We start from the raw sequence: 25,795 nt of genomic DNA, 5'->3' as shown, positions 1-25,795 counted from the left end.
TCAGTACTGTTACTATATTTTATTGCAATTTTTTTTTTAGAAAGGGGGGAAGAAGTCTGTTATGCTTTAAATAGGTGGTAGAGAATTAAGTCTAATACTTAATAATTAAGCTGTCTAGCAGTCATGAGTATTCGGAAGCTAGTGCTGGATAACATAAGGTCTTCATGAGTGTCTAGTTAATGGACAAGGCTGTACTGTAGCTTTGTGCGTTGTCTTCATGTACTTGAATCCTCATCTCATATGTAAAGAAAATTGTTTTGTGTGTTTAAGTCTTTTTAATCCTACAGTATTAAAGGAAAATACTCCAATATGTGTAAAAGCATTAAGTTGGACCTATTAAATCTTAGAAAAATGCATCTAACAGGTTTTTAATGCCAGCCACCATCTCTGAAAATTAGGATACAGTGGATATTTTCAAACAGTCTGTCATGTAAGACATCCTGGATATATTACAGTAGCATCTCTCTGAGGAAGTGGGTTATAGGATCTTCAGGTACAAAAATGAAAACTTTTTTCCCCAGTAACACTCCTTCTCAATGTTTGCTGACTGAAGAAAATTGTGTTACTCTTTCAGAGTTGAAGTTGGTTGCAAAACCAGACTGCAATATCATATATTTTGTGTTAGGCTGATGAAAAGTTTTTGAAAGCGTGGGGAGGAGTGATATTAGGGAATTCCTTGGCTCTTGGTACTTAGAGTTAAAGCAACAATTTTATATTCCTTGCAGTAACTTTACACTGGATTTTGCTGTTTAAATTCTGAGTATTCTCCTACGGTTTGTGGTTAGTAGCACATCTGGCTGAACCTATTATTGTCTTCTCAGTTAAAATAATATCTCTCTTACTGGCTTGGTTTAGGTTGTGCCAGAATACCTATCTGCTTCACATCACGTGCTGTGGACATGCTACTGCTTTTCCTCAGTTAGAGCTTTTAGGCTCAATAAGCTGTAGTCTTTCCACTCACATCTCATGCTCCTAATTATATGGACTCCATATGTCAGATCTAGAAAGACTAGTAGGCTCCTGCAGTTTTTTTTTCCTGCTTTGAACTAAATTCCCAGTGCAGCAGCCAGAGGAGCAGGTGAGAGGCTTTTGACAGTAATCTGCACACCCGCTTACGCATGCATTCTGTAGCTTTGCCAGTGCTGGTATAATATTTACTGATTCCTGCCGATCTTGAAAGAATGTGATTTACATTTAATTGTAAAGCTGAGGAAAAAAAAAAAATCAAGTTTTTTTCCCCCCCCCTCCCTGTGTTCTCGGCAGCATTTTGTGTCAGTGCTGTAAATGATGGGTATTTTCACCACAGGGGTGTGATGAGACACTATACTTAAGACAATCAAATTTGTCATGTTACTTAGTGAAACACAACAAAGGAAACATCTGTTTTGTGGTGTACTTGATGATACTGCTTGATGGATCAGGATTCTGTTGTTTCAGCTAGAATTGGTTGAAGTTTTGTTGAATTTCTAGTAATGTGTGCAAATATAGTAGAACTACTCTTCCAGCACTTTTGCATCATGTTAGAGTTTGGCTGAGTAGATTTGCAATATCAGCTACTTTTAATTTTTTTGCTGCCTTATAACTTTTGTTTGGCATACATATTTTCAATATCATTCCTTTTGTCTTATGCTAAAATTTAAGTGTTTGAAGCATATGCATTTGCGCTGGTTACCAAGAGTTCTTACTAGAATGTAATGGTTATTTGTGCAGTGATGTTTTATGCCAAACTGTTGTTGGTGGCAAGCTGTAGCTGTACTGGTAAGGATTTTTCCACCTGAAACTTAACGTAATAAGAAAAGATCTCTAAACTGTGCAGTTCCTTTGCATTCATTCATTCATTCTTTAAGGGAGCAGTGAAAATCTTTGATTCGTTCCCATTTTACTGGTATTTAAAAGTATCTTAGATGTTTAGTCCTATTCTGGCAAAAAAGTGGATGATAGTTCTCCTGTGTTCACAGAGTTGCAGCAATCCAGTGAAACAGTGACAAGAACTAACTTAACTATTGACAACTGCTTTTTGGTGTGGTAAAATATAAGTCCTGTATAAATTCAGTAGCAGCAGTTGGATGTGGGTATACTTGAAGTCAAGGGAAGAAGGAACACCTGGAAGGTCTCTGCTTGTACAGTAAACAGAGGAACTGGCAAAACTGTGATTAGAAGTTAACTGAGTGATGAAACAGGAACCGAATGATGCCACATTTACCCTTCAACAGGTTTCTTACATGTGTCTACTGATTTAAAATGACGGCTGTATGATCTTTTTGTGTTGTGGAATTAATCCCCGCCCCTCTCCCAAATGTCATACTGTTTGTAAAGTGGCTGTTCAATGAGATAATATTTTTTTTCCTCTCATAGTGGTACAGCTTGCTTTGTTCTTGGTTCGTTGCAACTCTGCTTTCCTATGGATACGACAGTTTTTACAAACATAACATGTTGCTTCCTAGGCTTGTTAAGCTGTATTGATTTCATTCAGCTCTGGTTCATTTGAGTCCACTGTGTCCCAAATATATGTGTTGTCAGGGACCAATTTCCGTGTATTGTCATGACTGCATCTGCTGTTCAAGTGACTTTTCCGTTGTCACTTGTAAGCAGAATACACTAAATGAAGTTTCAAGTTCATAGACTTCAGCTTATTCTGGAAACAAACTTTGACTATTTTGTTTTTAGGCTACAGATATACTTGTCGAGCTCTAAATAGTGAAGTCTGTGCTCCAAACCAGGGCTCTAAATTTGTAACTGTCTATTGAAGTACCCCTTGCTTAGTCTGGAAGTGCTAGATATGTAGGTCTTGAAGAATGCACTTAGAAATCAGGCCTGTCTTGAGCAGAAGACATCTTGGGGTTTAATGAGAATGCAAAGAAACAGGGAAAGAAAATGAATGCATGCTCTGCTATTTTTGATCTTAAACTGTTTTGTGCTATCTAAGTGATATTGATATAAATTATTTAGAAACTTTCTGTTATGGCTTTGGAACAACAGCAGATTACTTTGTGATACCATTTACCCTGAAAATCTGCATGTGAGTTCCTCAAACAAGAGTCCCTCTAGAACCTGTGTAACTTGAGTTTAATTAGATTTATATTTCTTTCTTGGAATAATTAATATTCTGAGCTTTAGATGCTTTCATGAAGTAGGAAATTTTTACTTGAGGTTTTTAATTGAATATGAATTCAACCTAAATTAATACACCCTGCAATGTAAGACAATTAACACCGTTTTTCTGCTTTGTCATTATTATGCTTTGGGGATTGGACTTTTTTTTTTAAAATTACAATACAGAGCAAGACATAGAGAGTAGTAAATTGTCTGAGACTTCAAGTTGCACACGTTTTATACTACAGCATTCAAATTATATGTGGCAAGAGAGTGTTTTATGTGTTGGTTTTATCTTTTCTGAATGAGAGAGAAGTGTAGGTTCTGCTGTTACTTTTTTAAAGTTTTAGTTAAAGAAGCCGTGTTTTTCTGTTGCTTATAAAGTATGTAAGATACACAAAGTTGTTCTTAGGTGCTCTGAAATGTTTTTGAAATTAATATGTCCAGTCTTGTATAACAGGCTTGGGGGAGGGGCAGGCAGGGATGAGGAAGAATGAGAAAACTGCTATGGAGAGATAGAGCATATTTTTCCTGAAGCTGTTTAACACAGCATTATGAGCATGTATTGATGAGTCATTTCAATTCTGTAACTTAACAGGGAGCAATTGCCAACCACTTAAAGCAAACTAAATCCCAAGATTGTTTTCAGTATTGATGTACCCCTCCTCTAAAAAATGCACCTTCATTTAGCTTTTTTCTGTTAAAATGAGCTGCTAAAACATGTATCCATAGACCACCATAAATCTCTCTTTGCTAGAAAATCTGTGGTGTATTCCCAATCGCAAGGTTCCTGCTTTTCTCTCATGATCTTTGGGGAGATGGTAGAATAGTATACTGGAGACAATATATAGCAAACACTAAGTTATGCTAATGCTGCTGCATTGGTAGAGTTAGGGTGATAGGATGTATCATAACACTCATTTAAAATAAACGCTCTGGAGTAAAAGTAAAATCAGACCCTTCCATTAAAATTGTATTTGATCACATCTGATGGTATTACACTATATTGTATATCTACCCTGGGTAAACGCACCATAATGGTTATTCTTGGAGTGTACTAAGTTCTTTAGAGTCTGTTTCTGGGACATCCAAATCGTTGGCCTATCCCAGGATTTATGCCAAAAACATGAGTTCATGCTTGTTTCAAGTATAATGTGTTTGACTTCCTTAGCTACAACCGAAAATGCTTTGAAAGGATTGTTCATATTTGTGGGTACATGAAAACACGAATGCTTGCGGAGTAGGAGTCTGGGTTGTAGAGGGAAGTTTTAACTGGACACGTGTGACTATGGTGAAGGAAGGTATCATTTCAAAGCAGACAATTATCTTTAAATGTTTTTTTTTGTGCTAGTAATACTATTTTAAAAAGTTTTTAGAACTTTTAACTGTATTAATTTTTGGCAAATAAGTCACTTCGGAAGCACCTGTAACTTTTGCAATCTGATTCTCAGTTTGTGAAGCTCCCTGCATTTTGTGGAGGCAGAAGGAAGATTCAGTTGAAGTCCCAAGAGCTGCTACAAAATATCTTTTTCATGGGGCTTGTGTTAGTATCTTCTAAAGGCAGTTTCTGGCTTGCAGATAAGCATCTTTGCCTTTCAGATTATAAGAGGTGCAGATACTTCGAATGGGGTTAGAAGTAGGCAGAATCTCATTCTCAGCCAGTGGAGTTGGGAAATTTTGTTACATTCTTAATGTTGCTACTAGAAAGTAGAAGGTGAATAGTATTAAAAATGAGCAGGCTCTTCACCTTCCAGACTCCTGTCCCTACTTTGTGAGCTGAGTCTTTTTTGTACTAAGTCACTGCTAAACTGCTTGTCAGATGAATGCTTCTCTGCTTGCTCTAGCTGAAACTACATGCTGTAATGGTAGAAGGTGTTGGAACTGTGTCTTTAACAGTTGATGCTCAGAGGTGAACTACAGCCTCTGCTCCATTCTCCACATGCTTTTTAGGTCATACTCAAGCTGTTGTGCAGCATCTGCTTATGCATGCTTTACACTGAGAGTCTTTCCAACAGCTGAATTACCTGACACCTTTCTCTTTGATATGTAGCTGCAAATTCTGAACAAACTCTTAACTTGACTTGCAATTTTCACTTAGAGAGGAAAACTTGTTTTTAAAATAAGCTTGCAGCAGACTTCACAAACATCTAGATTAAATGAATAACTGCTAGTACAGGTATACTGTAGTAGCACTGAGGTTTGAGGAGGCCAGCAACTAGATGTCACTGCACTGCTAGCAAAATAACGCTCTGTGCTCTTGAAGAGACCATTGGCTGGTTCAGGACTTGGGTGCAACACTGAAATGAGAACTGCAACATAATTATTCTCTCTGCATAGTTTATTCTATTTCACCAGTTTAAATTTGTCTTTGGGAGAGGGAAACTGCCTGACTTCACAGGGATGTAGTGCACATTTGGCTTAGGGAAACTAGGGTGCATGAGAATGGTGTTTGCCTTGTTTAGGGTTCTGTAGAGAGTATTTCTGGTAGGTGGATAACTTCTGCAGCACTTTTCCCTTATATAAGTGGTAAGAGCACTGTCATGTACTGTAGTATTGACTGCTTGTAGATGCTCTTGACAGAAGTTACAGGAGTGCTGATGCATAGAAAACACAAAATTTCTAAAGCTTTCTAGTTTGTTTTTATCAGAGCATGAAGAAGACACCTTTGTTTTAATACTGTGGTATTTTGTGGCTAAAGAAAAACTGGAAAACCTATGTGAATTAGGTCACTTGTGTAGTATTAGCACGCTGTTCCCTTTTACACATTTCTTGTTGTCATTTCAGTTATGTCTGTTTAAGCTTGTGGTTGTACTCATTTTAATGTTACTTTAAATTCTATTTCCTTATGATGCATATAGTTATTACCTTGATTTTTCTTTGTGTATGTTAAACTGTTAGCTATATTAATCCAGAGTAATTAAGAACATACTTTAAGACAAGGTTTTTCAACTACATTTATTTTGTCTAAGGCTAGGCTGTTTATATCTGTCTGCTCTTAAAAACGTAATAAGATGTTTGCATGGAGTAAAACAAAAGAGGAAGCAAGTATATTTCACCTGCTAAGAAAAACTGTTTGGAAAGTAATAGTTCTTTATTTTTTTCATTTACATAATGAATGTAACTATTGGTATATTACAGATGGTAGAAAAGTTAACACTTGAGATTATACTGCAAATGAAATATTTTGAAAGAGAGTAGGGCTTCTGCAAGCTGGAGTATGGGATATAGCCAGAATAAGTTGGCTTACAAGTGATCAGTTTTAACTGACTGCAGTTACCAGCATGGCAGAAGGCAGCAAGGAAGAAATAGTAAAGTAGGATTAAAAAAAAATAATAATAATTCAAGCCGTGGAAGTTACTTCATCTTACTTCAGTTTGGCACTGTACTGCTAGGGCTGCTTTTGTACTGCTTTAACAGTATAAATCTGACTGAGTATGGCTCGTATAAATTCAAGTGAATATCTCAACGTGTAATCTATCTCTATCTTGGTGAGTTGCTTACCTGGCGTGAGTCATTTCATTGTCTTGAGTTATCCCCTTGCTAGAAAAGGGCAAGTACAAGGTTAGTTGCGTACAAAGGTGGTTTGTAATTGTTGTTTGCCAATCTTAAGTTGAGCAAATATAATTGCCAGGAGTCAAAGATCAGGATTAAAATAATCAAAAGCCTATGCTTACAGGGATCCTACTTTCCACTCAAGACTTTTCAGAAAACTTTTATCATGAATATTCTGGGTCATGTATACACATGACTATTTGTCAGCATTGTAAATGGCATTATAATCTCAACTGTAGGTCTGTGTGGGTTTTTGTTTTGTTTTGGTTTTCCCTATTGACAGAATTGAAAGGTTGTAGAATGCTGAGTTTTAGTTTAATATGTCAAGTATTTATGTATTGGTTTCTGGGCTGCAAAGCTTCAGTATTCTGTGGTGCTGGATCCTTTGCACAAGAAACAACTGCAATAAGACAGTCATTTATAGTTTCTCTACAGTCTAGTTAATGTACTCTTTCGTTCTTTACAGTAACTAATATTTTTTTCCTTACTTGGTGTCATCAAAACTGAATTGATGTCTGTTGCCTGTGGCTGAATATCATTAAACCTATGATTTTAAAAATTTCTAATGGATAGCATTCAGGAGGACTTTTCCATTTGATGGGCAGGTATCTATCACCTTGTCATATTCCAGGTGTAAACTGTTCAATAACCATACGTGCACATGATCAGGAAATCTTATTTAAATCTATATCATGGAAGAGTCCATTGACCCCTGACTCTTCAAGACTGACATTCCACATTGTGATTTAAAATGTAAGCTGTAAATAAGGTAGTTTCTTCTAGCACTGATGGGAGGTGGGGGGGAAGGGGGAGCAGGGAAGCAGCAAAACTGACAAACACCCTTGGCAGTGTGAATTTAGATTTGACTGCAGTTTCAGTTCCTAAGGTTTAGTAACCTTTACAAACCGCGGGGAACAAACATGTTCAAAACCATTATCTTTGTGTGGGTACACTACCATGTTGTGAAGAAGACTGCAGTAATGACCATACTGAATCAGAGCAGAATTTCTGAAACCTCATTGTCTAACAGCGGCTGTTAATAGAGTCTTAAAAAGGAACTGGGAGGGGAAGCCAGAAGAGTGTTCTGGGGGAGTAGCATCTGACTTGAACTGTCTGAACTGGAAGAAGTGCCTTATATATTTAGTGGCTGTGGATGGATTCTTCCAGGAATGTGTCCAGACTTCTTAGACTTCTTTTTTTCTGTGCATTTATGTAAAGTTCTTGGACTTGGGACTCAGTGCATACTATCTTCACATTGGTTTTGGTAACTCCTAATGTTTGTTTTGAACCTTCACCTATAGGTTCACTTAATGTTTGTTAGTTCTCTTGTTAGAAGACTGAACAGCCATCTCTTGTCGCTTCAGGAATTTACTTGTGCCCAAGTCAGTGATGCTTGGTGCACTGTAGCTATCTTGTTGACACTGCTGGATTTTACACTGAGGATAGCAATTATCAGAGAATATTTGATATCGTGTCTTTGAGCACTGCTTGCATTGTGTATTTGAATAGAGCATGTGACTGTTTCAGGCTTAGCACACTGGGGGTTTTGTTTCTTTGTGCAAGTTTGAAAAATGTCAAGAAGTCAGACCTGGCTTTTGTGGTTTCTAAAACTTGCCAGAGTGTTTTTTGGAGTCCATAGTAACATCAGTTTCTTTTTGGAAGAGACTTCAAATTATTTTCTACCCATTACTGCACCTACAACTATCTGTTTGTACAAGATATTTGACCATATTAAAAACTGAATTGTAAGTGGTATCACTAGAATGAATTTTGCATTAACATCAGGAAAACATGTTCTCTTATTTGGCAATTCATTCAAGAATACACTTGCCTGAGTGCCATTTCCTGTTCTGAGGCTTACCAAGGATTGTGTCTTTCTCTGAAACAAGCTGAGAGATAAAAGGGTTCAGCAGTGTGAATTTTAAGTATAGACTGTAGTCCTTCAGTGAACTTGATGTATGATGTAGAGCTGATGAAAAAGTTTTTAACACTGCTTCTACTGCTTCAAATGGTAATAAAAGTTCAGTCCTAATTGGCCCTTCCCTACCTTAGTATACAAACTACTACAGAATACAAGATCATCATGTACCAGGAACTTGATCTCTCGTGGGTCTGGTACATCCGAACAGAATGCCTACAAGTTTACTTTGTTCCTCTTCTGGGATGAGTTGACAAGTTTGGCTGGTGGTTCATAAAAATCTTAACTTCCTGGTCCATGTTTCTCCATAAGCTTAAAAAAAAAAAAAAAAAAAAAAAGTTCTTAGCAAATAGTACAAACTTCCAAGCAGATACTTTTCAGATTAGGTAAGGACACAGTATATGCTTTCCCTCTTCTTGCAGCAATTCCCAGAGGATGGGACTTGAGCAGTTTTTGGCTCCTGATTTTGTTTTTTCCAACTCTGTGACTTCCGCTAGCAAATGCCTGATACTGTGGGTCCAGAAGGTCAGTTCTGCAGAACTCAAGAGTTCATTCTTCATCCAAGTCCAGCCTCCTTGTACTTAATCCAGATTTCATTTACACACATGCATTCTGTGGATGACTTCTACAAAGGCTGGGTAGCTGTGAAAAATAGGAAGGCCACCTATTGTGAGAATTTCTTTTTAAAGAACAACCTGCTCATGTATTTTCTGTGATTTCATTCAAGGCTATGATTTAATATTATTGTTTTTAAAAAGTCTTGAGTGACAGGTATGAAAAACTGAAGGCATTAAAGTAAATGGATCTATTACTAAGTTTGCCAGAGAATACATCTTAATTCATCTTGTCTTGCTCACCACCAGCTCAGTGCATAGCAACTTTCTTTCCCCTCTATTAAAAACAGCAAGCTTGGTAAGTTCCTGTTGTGTTTGTGCTGTAATGGAAACAGGAATGGTCTCTGTAGAGACTTTGTAGAAGTCTTCTGAACAAGACTCGCTTTCATCAGATAAACTTGCTTCATGTCTTATTCCAGTTGTTCTACTCATCCTGAAACAAAGAAAATATCGGTATTTCCTATGTAAGGAGAGTTTTATTATAGTGTTAGAATAGAGCAAGATCAATTTACAGCTCTCGAAGGCTGCTTATTACTTGGAAACAAATCCACAGAACAGTTTTACCACAAGCTGTATCAAAACAGATTGTAGACTTTGAGTGGAATGTAAGCTAGACTTAATCTCCTCTTGTTGATATTAGAGTGCAAGTTGCATATATTCTAGGGTTCCAGTGTTAGAGATTAGTAAGGGCTCGAAGTATGCTTACTTTAAATAGATGTTCTATTAAGAAAGCTAGTTTGTTAATTATTGCTTGGTATAATTTGTATTTTTTGCTGCTAATCCATGTTGAGAGTCTTGTGGAAAATACTCCGAAGTGTTTTAAACTCCCAAAGCATAAACACACAGATAAACTTGCCATGTGTTAGTTGGGCTGCAGTAGCTATGCATGCTTTCATCATGTGGCAAATGTGAACTAATGTGATAAGACCTGCAATGAAGGAGTGTCACCTGAAGTTCCTTTACTTCATGTATGACATAAGCTCAGAAGATATATGTGTCTAATAAAAGTGCAACAGAGATGTGACAACCTGAGTATTACTGAGATGCATCACACAAAATTTTGTGGTATCATTTGAATCTTTGAGACTTCGTCCTCTTTACTGCAAATGTTTTCTACCAGGATATCCAGATGAATCTGCCTCTTAATCTTTTGGAATGAGGAGCATGGGGATGTTTGAAGCTGCTTGTCAGTTTTAGTCAAAGTATTGTTTGATTTGTGGGGACAAAAGCAATTTGTTTTTAAAGAAATTTTCAAACTCCACTCATCTGAACTCTTTGCAAGGATTTAAGAGGAAGACACCAAGGAGGAAAGTCTATTCAAAGGAAATAACATGCTGATGTAGCTTAAAACAAGACTTTTTTTGGAAAGGGTGTAGTACTTGCTGTATTGTTTGAATTGTAATTATTGTTTTGGTATTTATAAAGTACATTCTCAATATAATTGTACAGCTTTTTTACAAAGTAGCATGTATTTACTTTATCCATTTAATGTTGCTTTAATTCCATAGTGACTGGGGCATCTAATGCTTACAGTGGCCTATATTTTGCAGTTGGATCCAGAGCTGTAATTAAGGCATTCTTTTTAATCCTTTTGGGATTTTTTTTCTGTAAAAGGTTAACAGATCCTATAAATTAGGCCTTATTTTGGCCTACTTTGTGTCCAGAAAAAATCAATTTTAGAGTTACTCCTGTAAACTTTCTATGGGCTTCAGAAAAAATGGTGGTATTAACTGAAATTTGTTAATCCTTCCTTTAGAACACTTTTGGATTTGTTGTTTCTGTCCATACATTGTTGCAGTCCAACTTGATCTATTATTTAACTAGCACAAAATGTGGCAATCTTCAGCAAAACAGTAGGTTATCTACCTGGTTTAGTAGACCCTACACATGTGATGTGTGGAATTGAGGCTGCTTTTTCCTTCTAGGGAGAGATCAGTCTAACAGATTATCTTTGCTTTCAAGGAAAGTATATGATTAGATTAATTTGTGACACTCAAATGTTTGTTGCTGTGGATGCATATGTGCTTGAGGTTAAACAGTCTATTCAGAAGGGTATATGTATTTTTTTAATGCATGAAGGTAAAATAAGGATAGTCTATATTCTGTTCATCTCAACTGCCTTAACTCAGTAGAATGCCTCTGCTACTTAAAAAATCAAAGACCTGATCAAGAAAAGCTTTGTCCTGTTTCTTTTAGTTCAGCTTTTTATAGATTTCATTTCAAAAGTTCATGCTTTTGTCAAAAAAAGATTTTCCTTCAAATACGCAGTCATAAAAGCTTGAAGTATTGTCCAATGGATAATGCCAGCCAAGGATGCTCTTACTGTTTTTACTGGTCAAATGAATCCTGTGTTCTCTGTAAGCCTTTAATCTGAAAATAATGCTCGATGGATGAGTAGAAATAAGTGGGGAAAAAAAATGCCTCTCTTGGATAAATGTGGTGTCAGCTGTGGACTTGGAGTGTCCGGGACTTCTCTGGACAGTTAAATTGTGGGTTCCTTGCTTTGAACAATCAATATTAGCACAGGCATTTGTGCTATTAATGGGGCTCAGTAGGGAATGGTTACTATTGTCAACCCTGCTGAAACATGAGACATTGCAAAAGTCTTTGCCTTCACAGGAATGAAAGAAGGACTGATGTGATTCTGTAGGAACTGATGAGGTGGTTGCTTCAGTAATTGTGGTAGGACTAACCTTTGTGTGTGTTAGCACACAATATTATCCTTAAAAGCCTCACTTCACAGCAGGGTTTGACACACAGTCTGTACCATTCAGAGGCCACTAATACGTGTTGTCATCATTATACCTTTAGAGACCGTCAGTGCTGGTCAGAAAGAGTTGGTGTTTATCTGGATGAGTTTCCTCCATGACAGTCCTTCCTATTTCTTTGTTGATACAGGATGACAGAATGGATGAGGCTTCAATGGATTCTTGGAGATCAAGTCCAAGCTCCATTGCTCAAAGTAGTGAAAATTGGAACAGGTTGCTCAGGACCTTCACATCACTGCCCAGTTTTTCCATGTTTGTAATAATGATGTTCAGCAGTGTGACTGCCCTTGTTGACTCCTCAGTAACCTCTTTCAGGAAGTCATAATCAGTGCACTCCCAAAACCTTCTGGGTTGCTTGTTCTGTGTTGTATTGCTCTTCCAGGGGATAACAGGGTAGTTCATGTTCCACATGAGGACCAGGTGCCTGTAAATGTGAGGCTGCTTCAGTTGTATAAACAAGGTGTCATATATTTTTGTCTTGGTTGGGTGATGAGTAGCAGACACCTGCCACAACGTCACCCGTGTTGGTCTTCCCTCTCATCCATGACCCATAAACTCTCAGTTGTTTCATTGTCCATTGCAGGGTAGAGCTCCATGCATCCCTGATGGTCTTCCAAATAAAGGGCAGCTTTCCTTCCTCACCATCCACCATGTTGATGGACAGCCGGCTGAACAGGAGCCAGCAGTGTGCTCAGGTGGCCAAGAAGACCAATGTCATCCTGGCTTGTGTCAGGATTAGTGTGGCCAGCAGGGACAGGGGAGTGATCTTGCCCCTGTACTTGGCGCTGGTGAGGCCGCCCCTCGATTCCTGTGTTCAGTTTTGGGCCCCTCACTACAAAAAGGCCATTGAATTACTCAAACATGTCTAGAGAAGGGCAACAAAGCTGGTGAAGGGTCTGGAACACATGTCCTGTGAGGAGCGGCTGAGGGAACTGGGGGTGTTTAGTCTGGAGAAGAGGAGGCTGAGGGAAGACCTTATCACTCTCTACAGCTACCTGAAAGGAAACTGCAGAGAGCTGGGGATGAGTCTCTTTAGCCTAGTAGAAAGCAACAGGACAAGAGGGAATGGCCTTAAGTTGCACCAGGGAAGGTTTAGACTAGATATTAGGAAGCATTTCTTTACAGAAGGGGTTGTTAGGCGTTGGAATGGGCTGCCCAGGGAGGTGCTGGAGTCCCCATCCCTGGAGGTGTTCAAGAGTAGGGTCGATTTAGAGCTTAAGCATATGCTGTAGGTGGGAACTGTGCTAGGCGAACGGTTGGACTAGATGGTCTCCAGGGTCCTTTCCAACCTAGAAGATTCTGTGATTCATCCCAGACTGTCCTTAAAGATTGCGTATCCAGCCATGGTCATGTGAACTATGCTGCTGTGTCTCAGTGATCCCACTGAGATTGTAGTCATGCAGCCTCACACAGACCACTAATTCCTCCTGCTTGGTTGCCGTGCTGTGTGTGTGTTGGTGTATGGGCACTCCACAGAGGCACGCAGTGATGCTGATTTGCTAGAAGAGTTATTAGAGCTTCCACCTTCATACAAACAACACTATATATATGTGGTTACATTTGAAGTGGGGCCCTGATTAGCTGTTTTTTTTGTTTTGAGGTCTCTCTTGCCTACATCAGTCTTTACCTTTTGCGTGCCAACCCAGTCTGCCATTTCCTCACTTGGCTGTGGGTTGTCATCTACCTCCTGTGATGTTGCTGGTGTCCCTCATGGATCTGCTCCAACCCTCTACCTGCCAGGAGAAGCCTTTTAGTGGAGCTGCTGCTGCATTGTACCTCCTAGGTGTTTACAGCTACTACTGCTGTTTTCTCCAAAAATTAAATCTAGCCCTAGGCATCTTATAATTCCTTAGCCTTTCCTTATTCCCCTTTCATCCTCAGAAAGCACTGTTGTTGTATGCTTTGTGCAGACTTGTGTATCTTTCTAGGGTTGTAAGAGGAGATTTACTTACCTGGTTCCCCATGGTTTCACCTGAGTGGGTCCTTTATTTAATGATAGTGCTAGTAAGAGGTGCTAGAAATCTCTGGCTGCTTATGCTATTATTGTATATTGAAATGATTTAAGAAGTTGCTGGACAGCCTGTTCAATTTTATTCCTTTTGCTGTGCATGTCTGAATAGTCATTTCCTCACAACCAGTTCTATGCTTTGAAAGATCTCAGTTGCTTTCTCTTAAGTAAAGACTTAATTATTTATTTTTTTTTTTTTCCTTTCTCTGGAGGGTTATAGTGAGCTCTTGCTATTATCATCTGGGTCTTCTCCTTTTAGGCTTCTTAAAATTCTTTGGATATATTCCACTACAGTCTGGATTTCAGAACAAATATTTGTATTGTGTTATACAAGGCAGTTCTTCCCTTCTGCTCTTTTCCTTGCTTATCATTCACGAACAAGGCCGTACCTGGGTTTCAGTACTTCATAACTAATTTTAAGCTGACAAAGCTAAACTTGTTGCGATGTCTCACATGACTGAATGTTTCACCAAGTAATTATTAATTTTTTCCTCAGATGAGTGTTTAATTTTGTCATTGTTTGAAATTTATGGTTGCACTTTGGGTAGGCTAATGTGTATTGTTGAATAGTTTACCTACACCTAGGATATCCCCCACAGCATGTCCTTTTAACTTTTGTATCTTAATGATATATTGCTCTTTGTTTCAGAATAAGCCATTCCACAGGACAGTTGTTTTTGTTTTTTTCAAAAATGAAGAGAACTCAGAAATGAAATGCAAAGTGCCTTTTGAAACTCTTGTGTTCAAGTCTTAGTACTGATGATCTTGCTCTGTCTGAGATTGTGTGGGATGTTGGACAGAGGAGTCCGTCTTAGACTACATGCTGAGGCAGCAGGCTTGTCTTGCAGTTGCCATGGGTGGGGGAGGATTGAAAGGTTTTCCATCAGCCTTTATTTCAGTGACCTTTTCCAAGTTAGGAATAGCAGTTGACTAGGAAAAACCTAGACAGTCATTTCTCTTCAGTGAGTCCATACAGTTTTCTCTCAAGTTCTGTAAGCTGAAAAATAAATTGAAATTGAGAAGGTAATATTTCCTGTTTTCAAAATGCCATTTCTGCAAATCTTTGACTTACTAAGCTTCCCACGCAATACATACTTGGAATTTATTAAACTGCTGCATGTGAAGACTCCCATGCTTAATGCTTCCAGCAGCTTGTGTGAGTGAGGTAGAATAAAAGTTCAAAGTAATGTCAGCATGTGAAATGTTAACAAGTAAAAGCATGATAGATTCTTTAAATATTCACAGGGACTTAATTTTCATCATCTGCTTAATGCAGTGACTACATAGTTTTCACAAACTGTGTTTTGTTTATTCTTTCAGGCTGAAGGTTTTGGAACAGATGTTGGAAGATGTTAGCTGTGGATACTGGGGTTGTGGAGGAGTGGTTATCGGAGTTCAAGGTAATATACTACTGATATTTAGCCAGTAGTGTTTGAACTGCTGCTGGAGTGGTATCAAGTGCTTGACTGATGGAGAAAATTAAGGAAAATAGTAACCTTGGATTTTGCTGAGATAATAGATATATGCAGATGTCTGTTTGAAAGGATTTTTTACCTTGTCCTCTTTGGGATTACATACTTCCTGATAGAGAGCAGTGAAAGTGTGTATCACAGATGAATGGTCTTGTTGGTTTGAGTATGAACTAGACTTGACTGTAGGTTTTGCTCCTGATCTGCTGAGATACACTGGGAATGTGTTTTCCTGTCTGTATAGTGGAGTATGATCTCCTTTGAAGGACTGTGGGTAAGAAGTACTGTAAGAGCTATGAATAGTAAGTTTAAATGTACAGCTTCTGAAGGGTGTTAAAAAGATTAGATTTTTAACCTCTTCAGTACTGGCAGAAAATCCTGCTTAGTGTTAGAAGAGAGCTGTTCATGTCAATTGGAATTTATGTTCTTCTAGGGTTATACTGTGTCCTGTAATAATGTTCACTAGCTGTGTACAGTCAGTCTTGAGAAAACTCTTTAAAGTATGCATCTGAAAACTACTAAGTTTCACAGTACTGAAATTTCACTGGGATTGTGCCTGTGAAACTCTAGGGCTTTATCTATTTTCCATCCACTGTCATTACGTTCTGTATGAAACTTTGCAAAACAGTAAAATGCAGTGTGTCTTCTGGCAATTTTTTTGTTCTGAAAACATGGTGATTTCTGTAGTAAGGATTTCTTTGTGAAACAAAGTTTATAGTGAGCTCTGATAAGCAGTAACTTGTAATGGAAAGTTGTTGTTGAAATAGCTATTATATTTTGATGATAAAAATATTATAACTACTAGAAAAAGCAATTTCTATTTCAGACACTGCCAGAAGCATCCATATCCAGCTATGCTACAAACTTGAAGGACAAGAGTGCTTTGATTTCATCTCTTTACAAAGTGATTCAGGAGCCACAGAGTGAAGTGAGTATATTGAATCTTTCACATAAAATGTCTGCCATAACACCAGCAGAATAAAATAAAAACTTGTGTGCCAGTTAATTGTGCTCTAACTATGTGGACTACAGAACTAGGTGAAGAGTCTCTGTCACAATGTTTGTTCTTAGCAATGACATGCTACCATGGAAACAATTCATAAATTTGGTAAGCTTGTAGATTATACTCATGGGCTTCAGGACTTGGGTATAGAATTGAGAAAACGTTAAGGAGTTGAAAAGATTGAGACTGACAGGATTCTTTTCTGTAATTCAGTATCACTTGAATGTGAATCTGTAGCTGTCAGAAGCTTGTCTAACCCAAGAGAATGTTGTTAGATAGGTTTGCAGTTATTTTAAGTTATTTCTTAGGTTTTAGGAGTTTTGTTGTTGTTTTAAATACATGCAATCTAAATATATGCATTTATACAGTGGATGTACCCTTGCTGAAATGATGGGGAAAAAAAAATATTGGGCGAAAGTGGGCAGGTTAGCTATCTCCTTGTGCCAGGTATGGTTCTATACCCCATAACTGCACTTGTTTTAAAGTGTCCAGGTGAGTTCAGAACATACTGAGCTGGTTGTAGTTATGTCTTGTTAACTGTATTGTGTTGCTTTCTACCATCCAGCAAACCTTTGTGTGTTATTTTAAAATTGCACCAAGTCCTTAATTCCTCTTCTAAAAAACCCCAGCATAAGGAACCTTTCCAAAGTTTGAGATGATGCCAGTAGACATCAGAGGATAAAATGTTTTCAGTATATACATTTTTAGTGAGAATACTGGTAGAGACACTCCCAGGTTGTCCAGCAAAGAAGAAATGTAATTTTACTTTGCTCAGAAAGGCATTCTGAGTCATTCCAACTACTGAGTCAAGCATGTCTGTCTTCAGACTATGTATCAACATGTAAATTAATCTGATGAGTCTCCCTGTTGATAGCTAAATTGATACTGTCATATGTTCTTTGATTTCTTACTACTTCTTACTGTCACTAGGTTTCTCAGGGACCTTAGTAGCAGGGTTATCAAGATCCTGCAAATTCTGTTCAAAAAGTTGTTGGGATAATTCAGGGGACAAGATATTGAAGATTTCCCTGTTAGGGAAATGTATAGAAATGGAAAGCCGGTGCTGACCCTGAGTGGTGTGTTGATGCCTTGGGAGAACAGTCCTAAAAGTTATTTGGATTGTTCTCCCAAGTACCTGTCACTTTAGGGAAAGGGCTGCTTGGAGCTTTCCACACTGTGAAAATACTTACAAGCTATCAATTAAAGACAAATAATTTCTTTCAACTGTTATTTGAGATCTATTAGCTGCATTGTTTAATGTCAACTTGCTTTACAGTGTAGAGCATGTGCTGTCATTTCTTATCATGTATGTAATGCAAAGTGCAAGGGTTAATGCGCAAATAGTACAAATACAGTTGAGATTAAAAACAGGCAAACAACCCCATCTGTATACCTTTGAATATTTGTACTTGTAATATAATAATTATCTGTACCTTAAAATTGTCCTTAATCTCATTTTGGGGGGTGGATGTGTTCTCTTTTTAAGCATTTGAAAAGTAATCACGTCCATTTGCATCTCTGACTAAATTTTCCTGCTGGTTCATGTTTGCTTTTCATATTTTTTTTTTGATTGCTTTTCTGAAAATTTCATACTCAGTTTATGAGATAAATGAACTACTCGTTTGCTATAGCAAAGAAATACCCAATTCATAGTGGCTCATACCCAATTCATAGTGGCTCTGTTAGTAAATACTTTGTTCGTTACTTTTGAGTTTCCTGGGCCACTGATAAGTGAAAAATGTCATTCAATACAAGGAGAGTCTTCAGTAGATGCGCACATTTAAAGGATTTTTAACTGAGTCGGGAGTCCAACAATAAATAAATGAATAAATAAATAAATTTCTGAGTTTTGTATCTTCACAGATTTTTTTGCTTTCTGCATAAAACACTGTTGCTGTCCTTTTAGATAGTTGCCATGCAGGCATTGCATTAGGAAATAGAAAGTGTTTGGACTGTCTTAATACACTTGGATGCAGCTTAAAGGAAGAGGGATGAAATTGCTTGAACATTCTTCTGTTCCAGCATTAAATTTTTTTTCAGTCTAGATATCTTTTCCAACTGTTTTAGTGTAAAACAATATCTTGAAACAGCAACAATCATTAGTGCATTTTGATATTAGGTTGTAGCATGTGGTGGCATTTTGAGGAGGAAAATCTGGTTTTCTACTGATTACACATTTAAATGTGCTGATATAAAGCTGTCTCAACTGAGATAATGATGTGAACATGGATACCTGTCATAGTGACTTATGTGCCTTTTAAAGTTCAAGCACATCATTCTGAACTGATACTTCATTAAAGGAAGCATGCAAATTCTGTGAAATATGTAATGTGAAGATGGAAAGCACTTGTGCTGGTAAAGTTTTCTAGAAGGAAATTTGATATTCTTCAAACTGACTAGTTTAGCTTGGTGTGATTTTTTTGTTTGTTTGTTTAATTATTTTTTTGCCTTTGCTGTAGATTTTTCACAAATGATTCTTCCAAAGAGAAGCTGTATCTGTCAGAAGCTGAAAGTTTCTCTCTTTTTTTTGAATGGATCAGATTGTCCCAAATTACGTTGTAAAAAGAACCAAAACTTGGTAAAATCCTTCAGGTTTGGAAGTAACTTTGGGAAGTGAGAAATATTGAGTCCCCTTTCTTTGTAGTCAGGAGGAAAAACTTAGGAAAGCAAACACTTTTTTTTTTTCCTAGCATGCTGATGGTTCCTACTTTGCTGCACTAAAGGGAGTAAAATACGGAAGAATGGGTTTCTTACCTTTTTGAAAACTTCCTTCATTGAAAAAACTGAAGATGTGACCTAGACAAATAGCAGAAGAACTGAGTGTTATAGTTAGAATAAAATGGAAAACGTGATCTGCGTGTTACTAGCAGTAAAGTTTATATTTTAGTTTTTAAGGATTTTCAGAAAGTTCTTGAGTAATACTTTGCTTTCTGAAGTGCAGTGGCAATTCTGATAATTATGGTACCTTTTCTCAGTGCAGTCTCTAAAATACTCTAAAATGCATGTCTGGTTTGGATTCCATCATTTTCAGGTTGAAACTTTTGGGGATTTTGTGCAGGTATATACTTCAGTGAAGGTCTTTTACTAGCCTGAACATTCCTGGTTTTGAAATAAATTTGAGTCTATTTTTGTGAGTCATGTAGATGAACTGTTAAGATGTTTTTGTAGTAAGAAACAAGGTAGCAAAACCAGTGCTTTAAGTGTGTTACATTTGAATCCTGTCTTTTAGAGATTTGCAGTCGGAGAATGTTGCATTCTATGTTATGCTTTTTAAATATATACTAGCTGGAACTGATAAAATGAATTCTAAATAGATGGTATCTCAGATTTAATTTTGTGAAGTTCACTAAGATAAATGCTTCAACTGCCTAGATTCTTTTTCAGGGAGTAGTTTCTTAGATGCTAGGTAACTCCTGATTTTTATTACTTGCAAATAAACGATTTGGGAGATTTAATTGAAAATCCCCTTTTTCCCTTCCCTAACCTGCTCTTTTTTTTTTTCTAGAATAAATCCTTTTACAGTTCCAAACTGTTATTGACGGTTTGCTCAGTTTGCTGCCAGAAAGTGTTTTTGAGTATGTACTTTTGAGTTTTTGCCCGAGAGTTCAGTGTCCAGTTCAGCTGGCTTTGCAAGTGTCTACTGGTTTTGACAGTATTTTCCACTTAGGTTAGGAAATCTCCTATCTAGGTGACAAAATAAAAATATAAATTCCATACATTGACACGCAATGGTTAACACTATGTTTTGACCTCTAGCAGAGGTAGGTGATAGCACAAGAATGTGCATTAAATCCAGAAACACAGTGTGCTTAATTGCTTAATTGGTTTTAGTTTTTTTTTTACTTGTTCTAGCTCAGTGTATTACTTCCAGTCAATGTAGTACTTCTGCTTGTATCAGCTTAACAAATTTGATGGTAAAATTACTCTTGAGGCTTCTTACTTCTGTCTCAAACCTGTAAAAATGCTGAAGTTTCTGGAAGATTTTGAGTAGAAAGGGAAACTAATTCTACCATATACTAAGGTAATGTAATACTTTGAGTGTTACACAGCTCTTCTGACTTTGTGAGTAAAGCAATTTATGTGTACACTGGTGGAATGCTGCAATAGCAAGTCCTTTTGTTCAGGTACTCTCCTGTGTGTTAATGATATTGGGGGCATGGTATGAGATCTGGTGATAACAAGTATCTTCTATTTATGCCTTTGAGGCTGGAGGAAGTGATCCAAAAATGAGAGAAAGGAGCCATTGGAATTCATTCTTGACATGGGATGGAAGGCTCTATTTTTATCATCTGAAAGTATGTTATATAAGGGATGGAAAGTGTATAAGATGACTTGGGCAGTTATTTCATCAGTCAGTCCCTAATAGCTAAAACGTAACATTTATCACTTTACACTTTTGTCCAAAGGACTGATCCACACAAAGTTGAATTTTTTTGGTAATGTTTTATTCATTCACAATTGTCATTTATATTTCAGCTTCTGGAGCCAGTTTGCCATCAACTCTTTGAGTTTTATCGCAGTGGTGAGGAACAATTGCTACGATTTACTCTGCAGTTTCTTCCAGAATTGATATGGTGCTATCTTGCTGTCTCGGCCAGCAGAGATTTGCAGAGCAGTGGATGCATAGAGGCTCTTCTCCTAGGAGTTTATAACTTGGTTTGTATTTGCATGTAATTATTCAGGGCTAAAAATGTTAGTGAGATTTTAGGGGATAATACAGAGTATTTCACTGGGGGATAATTAACACTTTTGTTTCTGAATTAAAATGAAGTGATTGAGTATCTCAGTTTTGTCTCTTCAGAATGGTGTCCTTGTCAGAAATCTGCAACATGAACTTTTATTTTGGTCAATATTTTCTCTGCTTTTTTTGTGGTTCCTGAAAAGTGTTAATGCACTAATCGTTGAAGAAGACAGAGGAGTCCTCTTAATATTTTTTGTTACTTAGTTACATTCTGCTCAAGAGCTTTTGGAGGCGCTGCTTTTGAAGTGGTTGCCCATATTTTCTGGGGTATTTTTACTATCTTGACCAGAAAACACAAAAATATCACTTTCAACAAATACTTAGTACTTGACTGCTGAACAGATTGCTTAGCTTTGAGAAATTAAAGGTCTTTTATTTTGTAATAATGTTGACATTTTTTTCCATATTTTATATGAAAAGATACTGTTTGTTACTAAATTACTGCTTCGGAGAACAAAATTACGAAAAAAAACTTGAAGAGCACCATATTTTAGTTAGCATTTAGTCTTTTTATGGCTATTGTAAAAACCCATAGTGTGTTACGGCCATTGGGATTCTCTTCAGTGTAGTTTGTATGTTCTGGATGTTTTAGGAAGGTGCTTTGGGAAGTGAAACAGTGATGAACTTCAAGTTCCCATTTTGAAAATCTGGAGAAATCAGCTCCCATCCTTCTTCTAAGAATAATCTCACTCGTGCCAAGCAAACAAAAATATTTTTTCACCCAGGATTCTACTTAAAAAGACCTGAACCCTTATATTCAACTCCTCTTTAGGCAGAGTACAGGCTTCATGTGCTTTCTGTGTGCTTTGTTGTATCTGAGAAGAAAAACACTCCTGGAACGCATTTGGTATATCTTATGTCATAAAACAATTCAATCCTTTATTTCCATGATGAATTCACCTAAAATGGTTGCTGGATGTGGCTATAATCACTTGTCTTTCTGCTAGAAGAGATTACATTTACAGTTAAGCTTGAAACCATTCCAGTAACAGCTTAACTATGAACAGTTTCGTCCTCAATTAGTAACATAACCATCCATCTCCAGCTTCTTGGGATCATAAGAATTTTAGTGCAAGCTTCTGTAGGAAGCTCTAGATCCACCTGATTTTTAGAAACATGTTCCCTGCCCCCCACCTCCTTCTGCTTTAAGGCATCATGAATGCTTATGCTGAAGTAACACAATGTTACTGATGCTGACTTTTTCACCTGGTGATGTTGTATCAAATCTGTAATTTAATCAAGATGGTTCTGTTCTTCAGTATGCAAGGTTGAAAAAGTATTAGGTGACCTACTTAGATCCTTATTTTTTCTTTAACCAGCTACTTTATCTTTTCAAAAGCAAGAGGAAAAACATAGCCTAATATAAATAGTAATCCTTCTGGTCTCTTGGAACTTGAGGGGCATAATGTGCTTAACAGTCCTGCGGTTTCTTACTGAAAGAAATTGAAATATTAAATATTGCTCAGAATAATTTTAAATTCACTATCTTGTCAGAGATATGGAATTATTGCGGCTGAACCTTGAGATCATGAACTGTTTTGTTCTACCTTCAGCCTGGAGACATTCAGTGGTAGTTGCAGTTGATATTTTTGGCTTTTCTGGCTGTAGGTATCATTTTTTCCTAATAAATCAGATCTTGAAATGCACTCCTGAAACTTAATTACGAGTCTGATTAGAATGAATAGTCAAAATATCCATATTTTTAGATTTTAAAAGTTTGGATGTAACCAGTTTCTCTTCCCTTCCCCCTCATATATTGAAGAAACTGTTTTTCACATGGCTGTGGAAGCAATATTGAAAATTAACAATGGTTTGTGGAGAGTGGAGAAGCTATATAACTCTTCAGACAGAACAATTCTGTATGCCTTTTTGATACTTCTCAGTCTTACTTTACCACTTCATATTCTACTTTAAGATGTGAGTTTTAATAAATACTATGTGAGTTTAAACCTTTAGCCTTTCCAAGCCATCGGTCTTAGGAGACACTGAAGCTCCTCTCTGATCTCTACCTTTGGATATATGAAATCTGCTGCTGAAATTTAGAAAGAAAAAGTTCCTGTGTGTGTGGTGTTGGTTATTGGTCAGTTCTGCTTTGTAACCTCTAATTTGAAGTACTTCAGTGCTCTTCTGTGATACACAGGCACATCTTTTTTTTTTGCCTTACCTATTAGTCTTCCGCTAATTTACAGGAGTGAGAAGTCTACCAACATACTGTCATGTGGTATCTTCCAGGAGAGTAGCTTCTCTAAAGCTTTGCATCCATGCTTCTTTTAACTCCCTAAGTTAACTCCATAAGTTACAGTTCTTTTAACTCTATAAGTTATAACTGAACTTGGGCTTTTGCAAATACTATGATGTCAAATCATATGAGGCTGCACATTGCAGAGCTATAATATTTCCAAATAAATTACTTGTAGAATCATTACTTATTGGCTAAATAGTTTTCAGAACAGAATTATTGAGCATTAACCGTCACAATTAGCAAATAGTGTATAATTATTAAAAGATAATACTATTTAAACATACCAAGATTTACAGTTAGTGTATTTAAGGCGCACTGTGTATGCAAAATGCATGTGCCCTTTGCTATGTCATTTGAATACTTTTCAGAAACAAAGCAAATGCACTGTGATAGAAGGCAAATACAGAGATAATTTCTAGCTTGTAGCCTGGATTGTTATAGTATCCCTATCTGTCCCTATAATGATTTGTTGGCTTTTTTCATCCATTCACCCCCATCTGGCATTTAACATTTTTGCATGTCTGGTTTCTGTAGTACAGTGTAACCATTGGTATCTCCTGTCTTTTTCAGGAGATAGTTGACAAAGAGGGACATAGCAAAGTGCTGAGTTTCACAATTCCGTCTTTGTCCAAACCTTCAGTCTATCATGAAGTAAGTGACATCCACAATGTAAAGTTGTTGCTGATCGAGAAAGGCAGTATGCTTTGGAGACCTGTTCGTTAAGAATAAAAGTGAAAAGTAGTTTGAATGTGTTGCATGATGACATAGGAACATGTTTCTTGGTCTTCTGAGTACTACTAACTTGTCTCTGAGACTTATTCAAGACTCCATAGTCATAACTGCATAATGTCCATGCTCCAACTATGTCTTTCTATTCTGAAGGTATGTACCTTATCTGGAGTAAAATAACTTCTCAAATGTAAGACAGTGGTCAGATAACCTTAGCCTGTTAAAAATTTATGTACAAATGTAGTGATGCTGATTGCTGTCTGTTTTCACTTGCATTGAAGCAAGACTTCAGCCAGACATGTTTTGAATGACCCTTTTTCCTTTAGCCTTCCAGCATTGGCTCCATGGCTCTCACTGAAGGAGCTTTATCGCAGCATGGCTTATCCAGGGTTGTATACAGTGGACCTCATCCTCAGAGGGAGATGTTAACAGCACAGAACAGGTGAAATTGTGTAGTAAGATTTTTCTTGAGAAGCACTAATGAATCTTAGCTTTTTATAATCTTTCATATAGTTATAGAATGAAGGTGGATAGGTGAATGTTGTAGTTTGTAGTGGGTTTTTTGTTCTTAAATACATGTAAATGTAGATGAAGACAGATTAGCAGAAGGTATTACTACATGAAGAGGAGAAGCTTGCAGAAGTAAAGTACACAATCACCAACTTTATTGAAGTGAAATATCAAATCTGTTCAAATAACTCTTGCAAATTTCTGTGTAAACTTGTTTTTTTAAAAAACAGAATTGATATTATAATTCTAATGTTTCTCATAAATCCTAGGTTTGAAGTGCTGACTTTCCTTCTGCTCTGTTACAATGCTGCCTTAAGCTACATGCCTGCAGTTTCTCTTCAGTCGTTGTGTCAAATTTGTTCAAGGTAATTACTGTAGGTTTATTTAAAATCGCATTTTAAACTTGAAATGTGATCCATTTGAACTTCTTTGTTGTTAAAAAAAAAAAAGCTTCAGGTTCCCAAAAACTGCTTGCAAACTTGACTTTCTTTCCAAAATGTTTACAGCTGCATTGTTTGTAAAAGCTTATATAACTTTGGGTTAAGATCTCAAAATGGGGAAGCTTTATATGCAGTGCTGTTAAGAGAAGTCAAATCAAGGGAACTGTTTTGGTTTTAACCAAGGTAGTTGTAGGTGTGTTAAGTAAATAAAATCAGGACTGTCTTCTAAAATCTTGGTAAATTTTGCATTGCAAGCTTACCAAATATATTTGAATGTTGTGCAAGTTGAAACTTTCTTGAAATTATAGTAGATTTTGAAACTAGAAATATATCTGTTCTCACAGATACTTTCGGTATTTCCAAAAACTGCTGTTGCTTCAAAAAACAACCCCAAAAAAACCCTGCGTCAGCTTTAATTACAATGTCTATTTTTGATCCATTTCTTTTTTCAGAGAGGAAGAACTGGTAGTAAACATGTCTATCTCTATATTTTTTAAAGTGGACTTTGGGTTAAGGAAAAAATTAGAATGTTTTCTTTAACCCAGGAAACCTGAGAGCGACCTAGAAGTCAACTACATCAACTTTTTACCAGTCATAAGTTTCCAGGTTCCTCACACAAGCAAAGCATGGTAGTGGATGCCTGTAAGATTCTCTTCTCTTTAGAGGAAGTGAGAGAGCATTGGAGCACTTGGCAGTATTTACAAGACT

The 25,795-nt window shown here is 37.0% G+C and overlaps 1 protein-coding gene across 7 annotated transcripts in view; it reads left to right on the top strand.

The window, feature by feature from the left end:
- The window catches only part of HYCC1 (hyccin PI4KA lipid kinase complex subunit 1), a 51,055-nt gene that overhangs the window by 5,474 nt on the left and 19,786 nt on the right, over nucleotides 1-25,795 (top strand). For 6 of the 7 annotated variants that reach the window (XM_074900410.1, XM_074900407.1, XM_074900409.1 and 3 more), the window contains exons 2-7: nucleotides 15,274-15,353; nucleotides 16,249-16,350; nucleotides 20,902-21,081; nucleotides 23,979-24,059; nucleotides 24,464-24,579; nucleotides 24,917-25,012. In XM_074900410.1, coding sequence (XP_074756511.1) covers nucleotides 15,303-15,353; nucleotides 16,249-16,350; nucleotides 20,902-21,081; nucleotides 23,979-24,059; nucleotides 24,464-24,579; nucleotides 24,917-25,012 — 626 coding nt within the window. In that variant the 5' untranslated portion in view covers nucleotides 15,274-15,302. The remainder of the gene's footprint in view (nucleotides 1-15,273; nucleotides 15,354-16,248; nucleotides 16,351-20,901; nucleotides 21,082-23,978; nucleotides 24,060-24,463; nucleotides 24,580-24,916; nucleotides 25,013-25,795) is intronic. The other variant, XM_074900411.1, reaches the window with a different exon arrangement.

The sequence above is a fragment of the Athene noctua genome, chromosome 2 (genome assembly GCF_965140245.1).
Source record: "Athene noctua chromosome 2, bAthNoc1.hap1.1, whole genome shotgun sequence".
In the NCBI taxonomy this organism is placed as follows: Eukaryota; Metazoa; Chordata; class Aves; order Strigiformes; family Strigidae; genus Athene; species Athene noctua.
The sequence above is the reverse complement of the archived record's forward strand: the minus strand, read 5'-3'. Positions and strand labels throughout refer to the sequence as shown.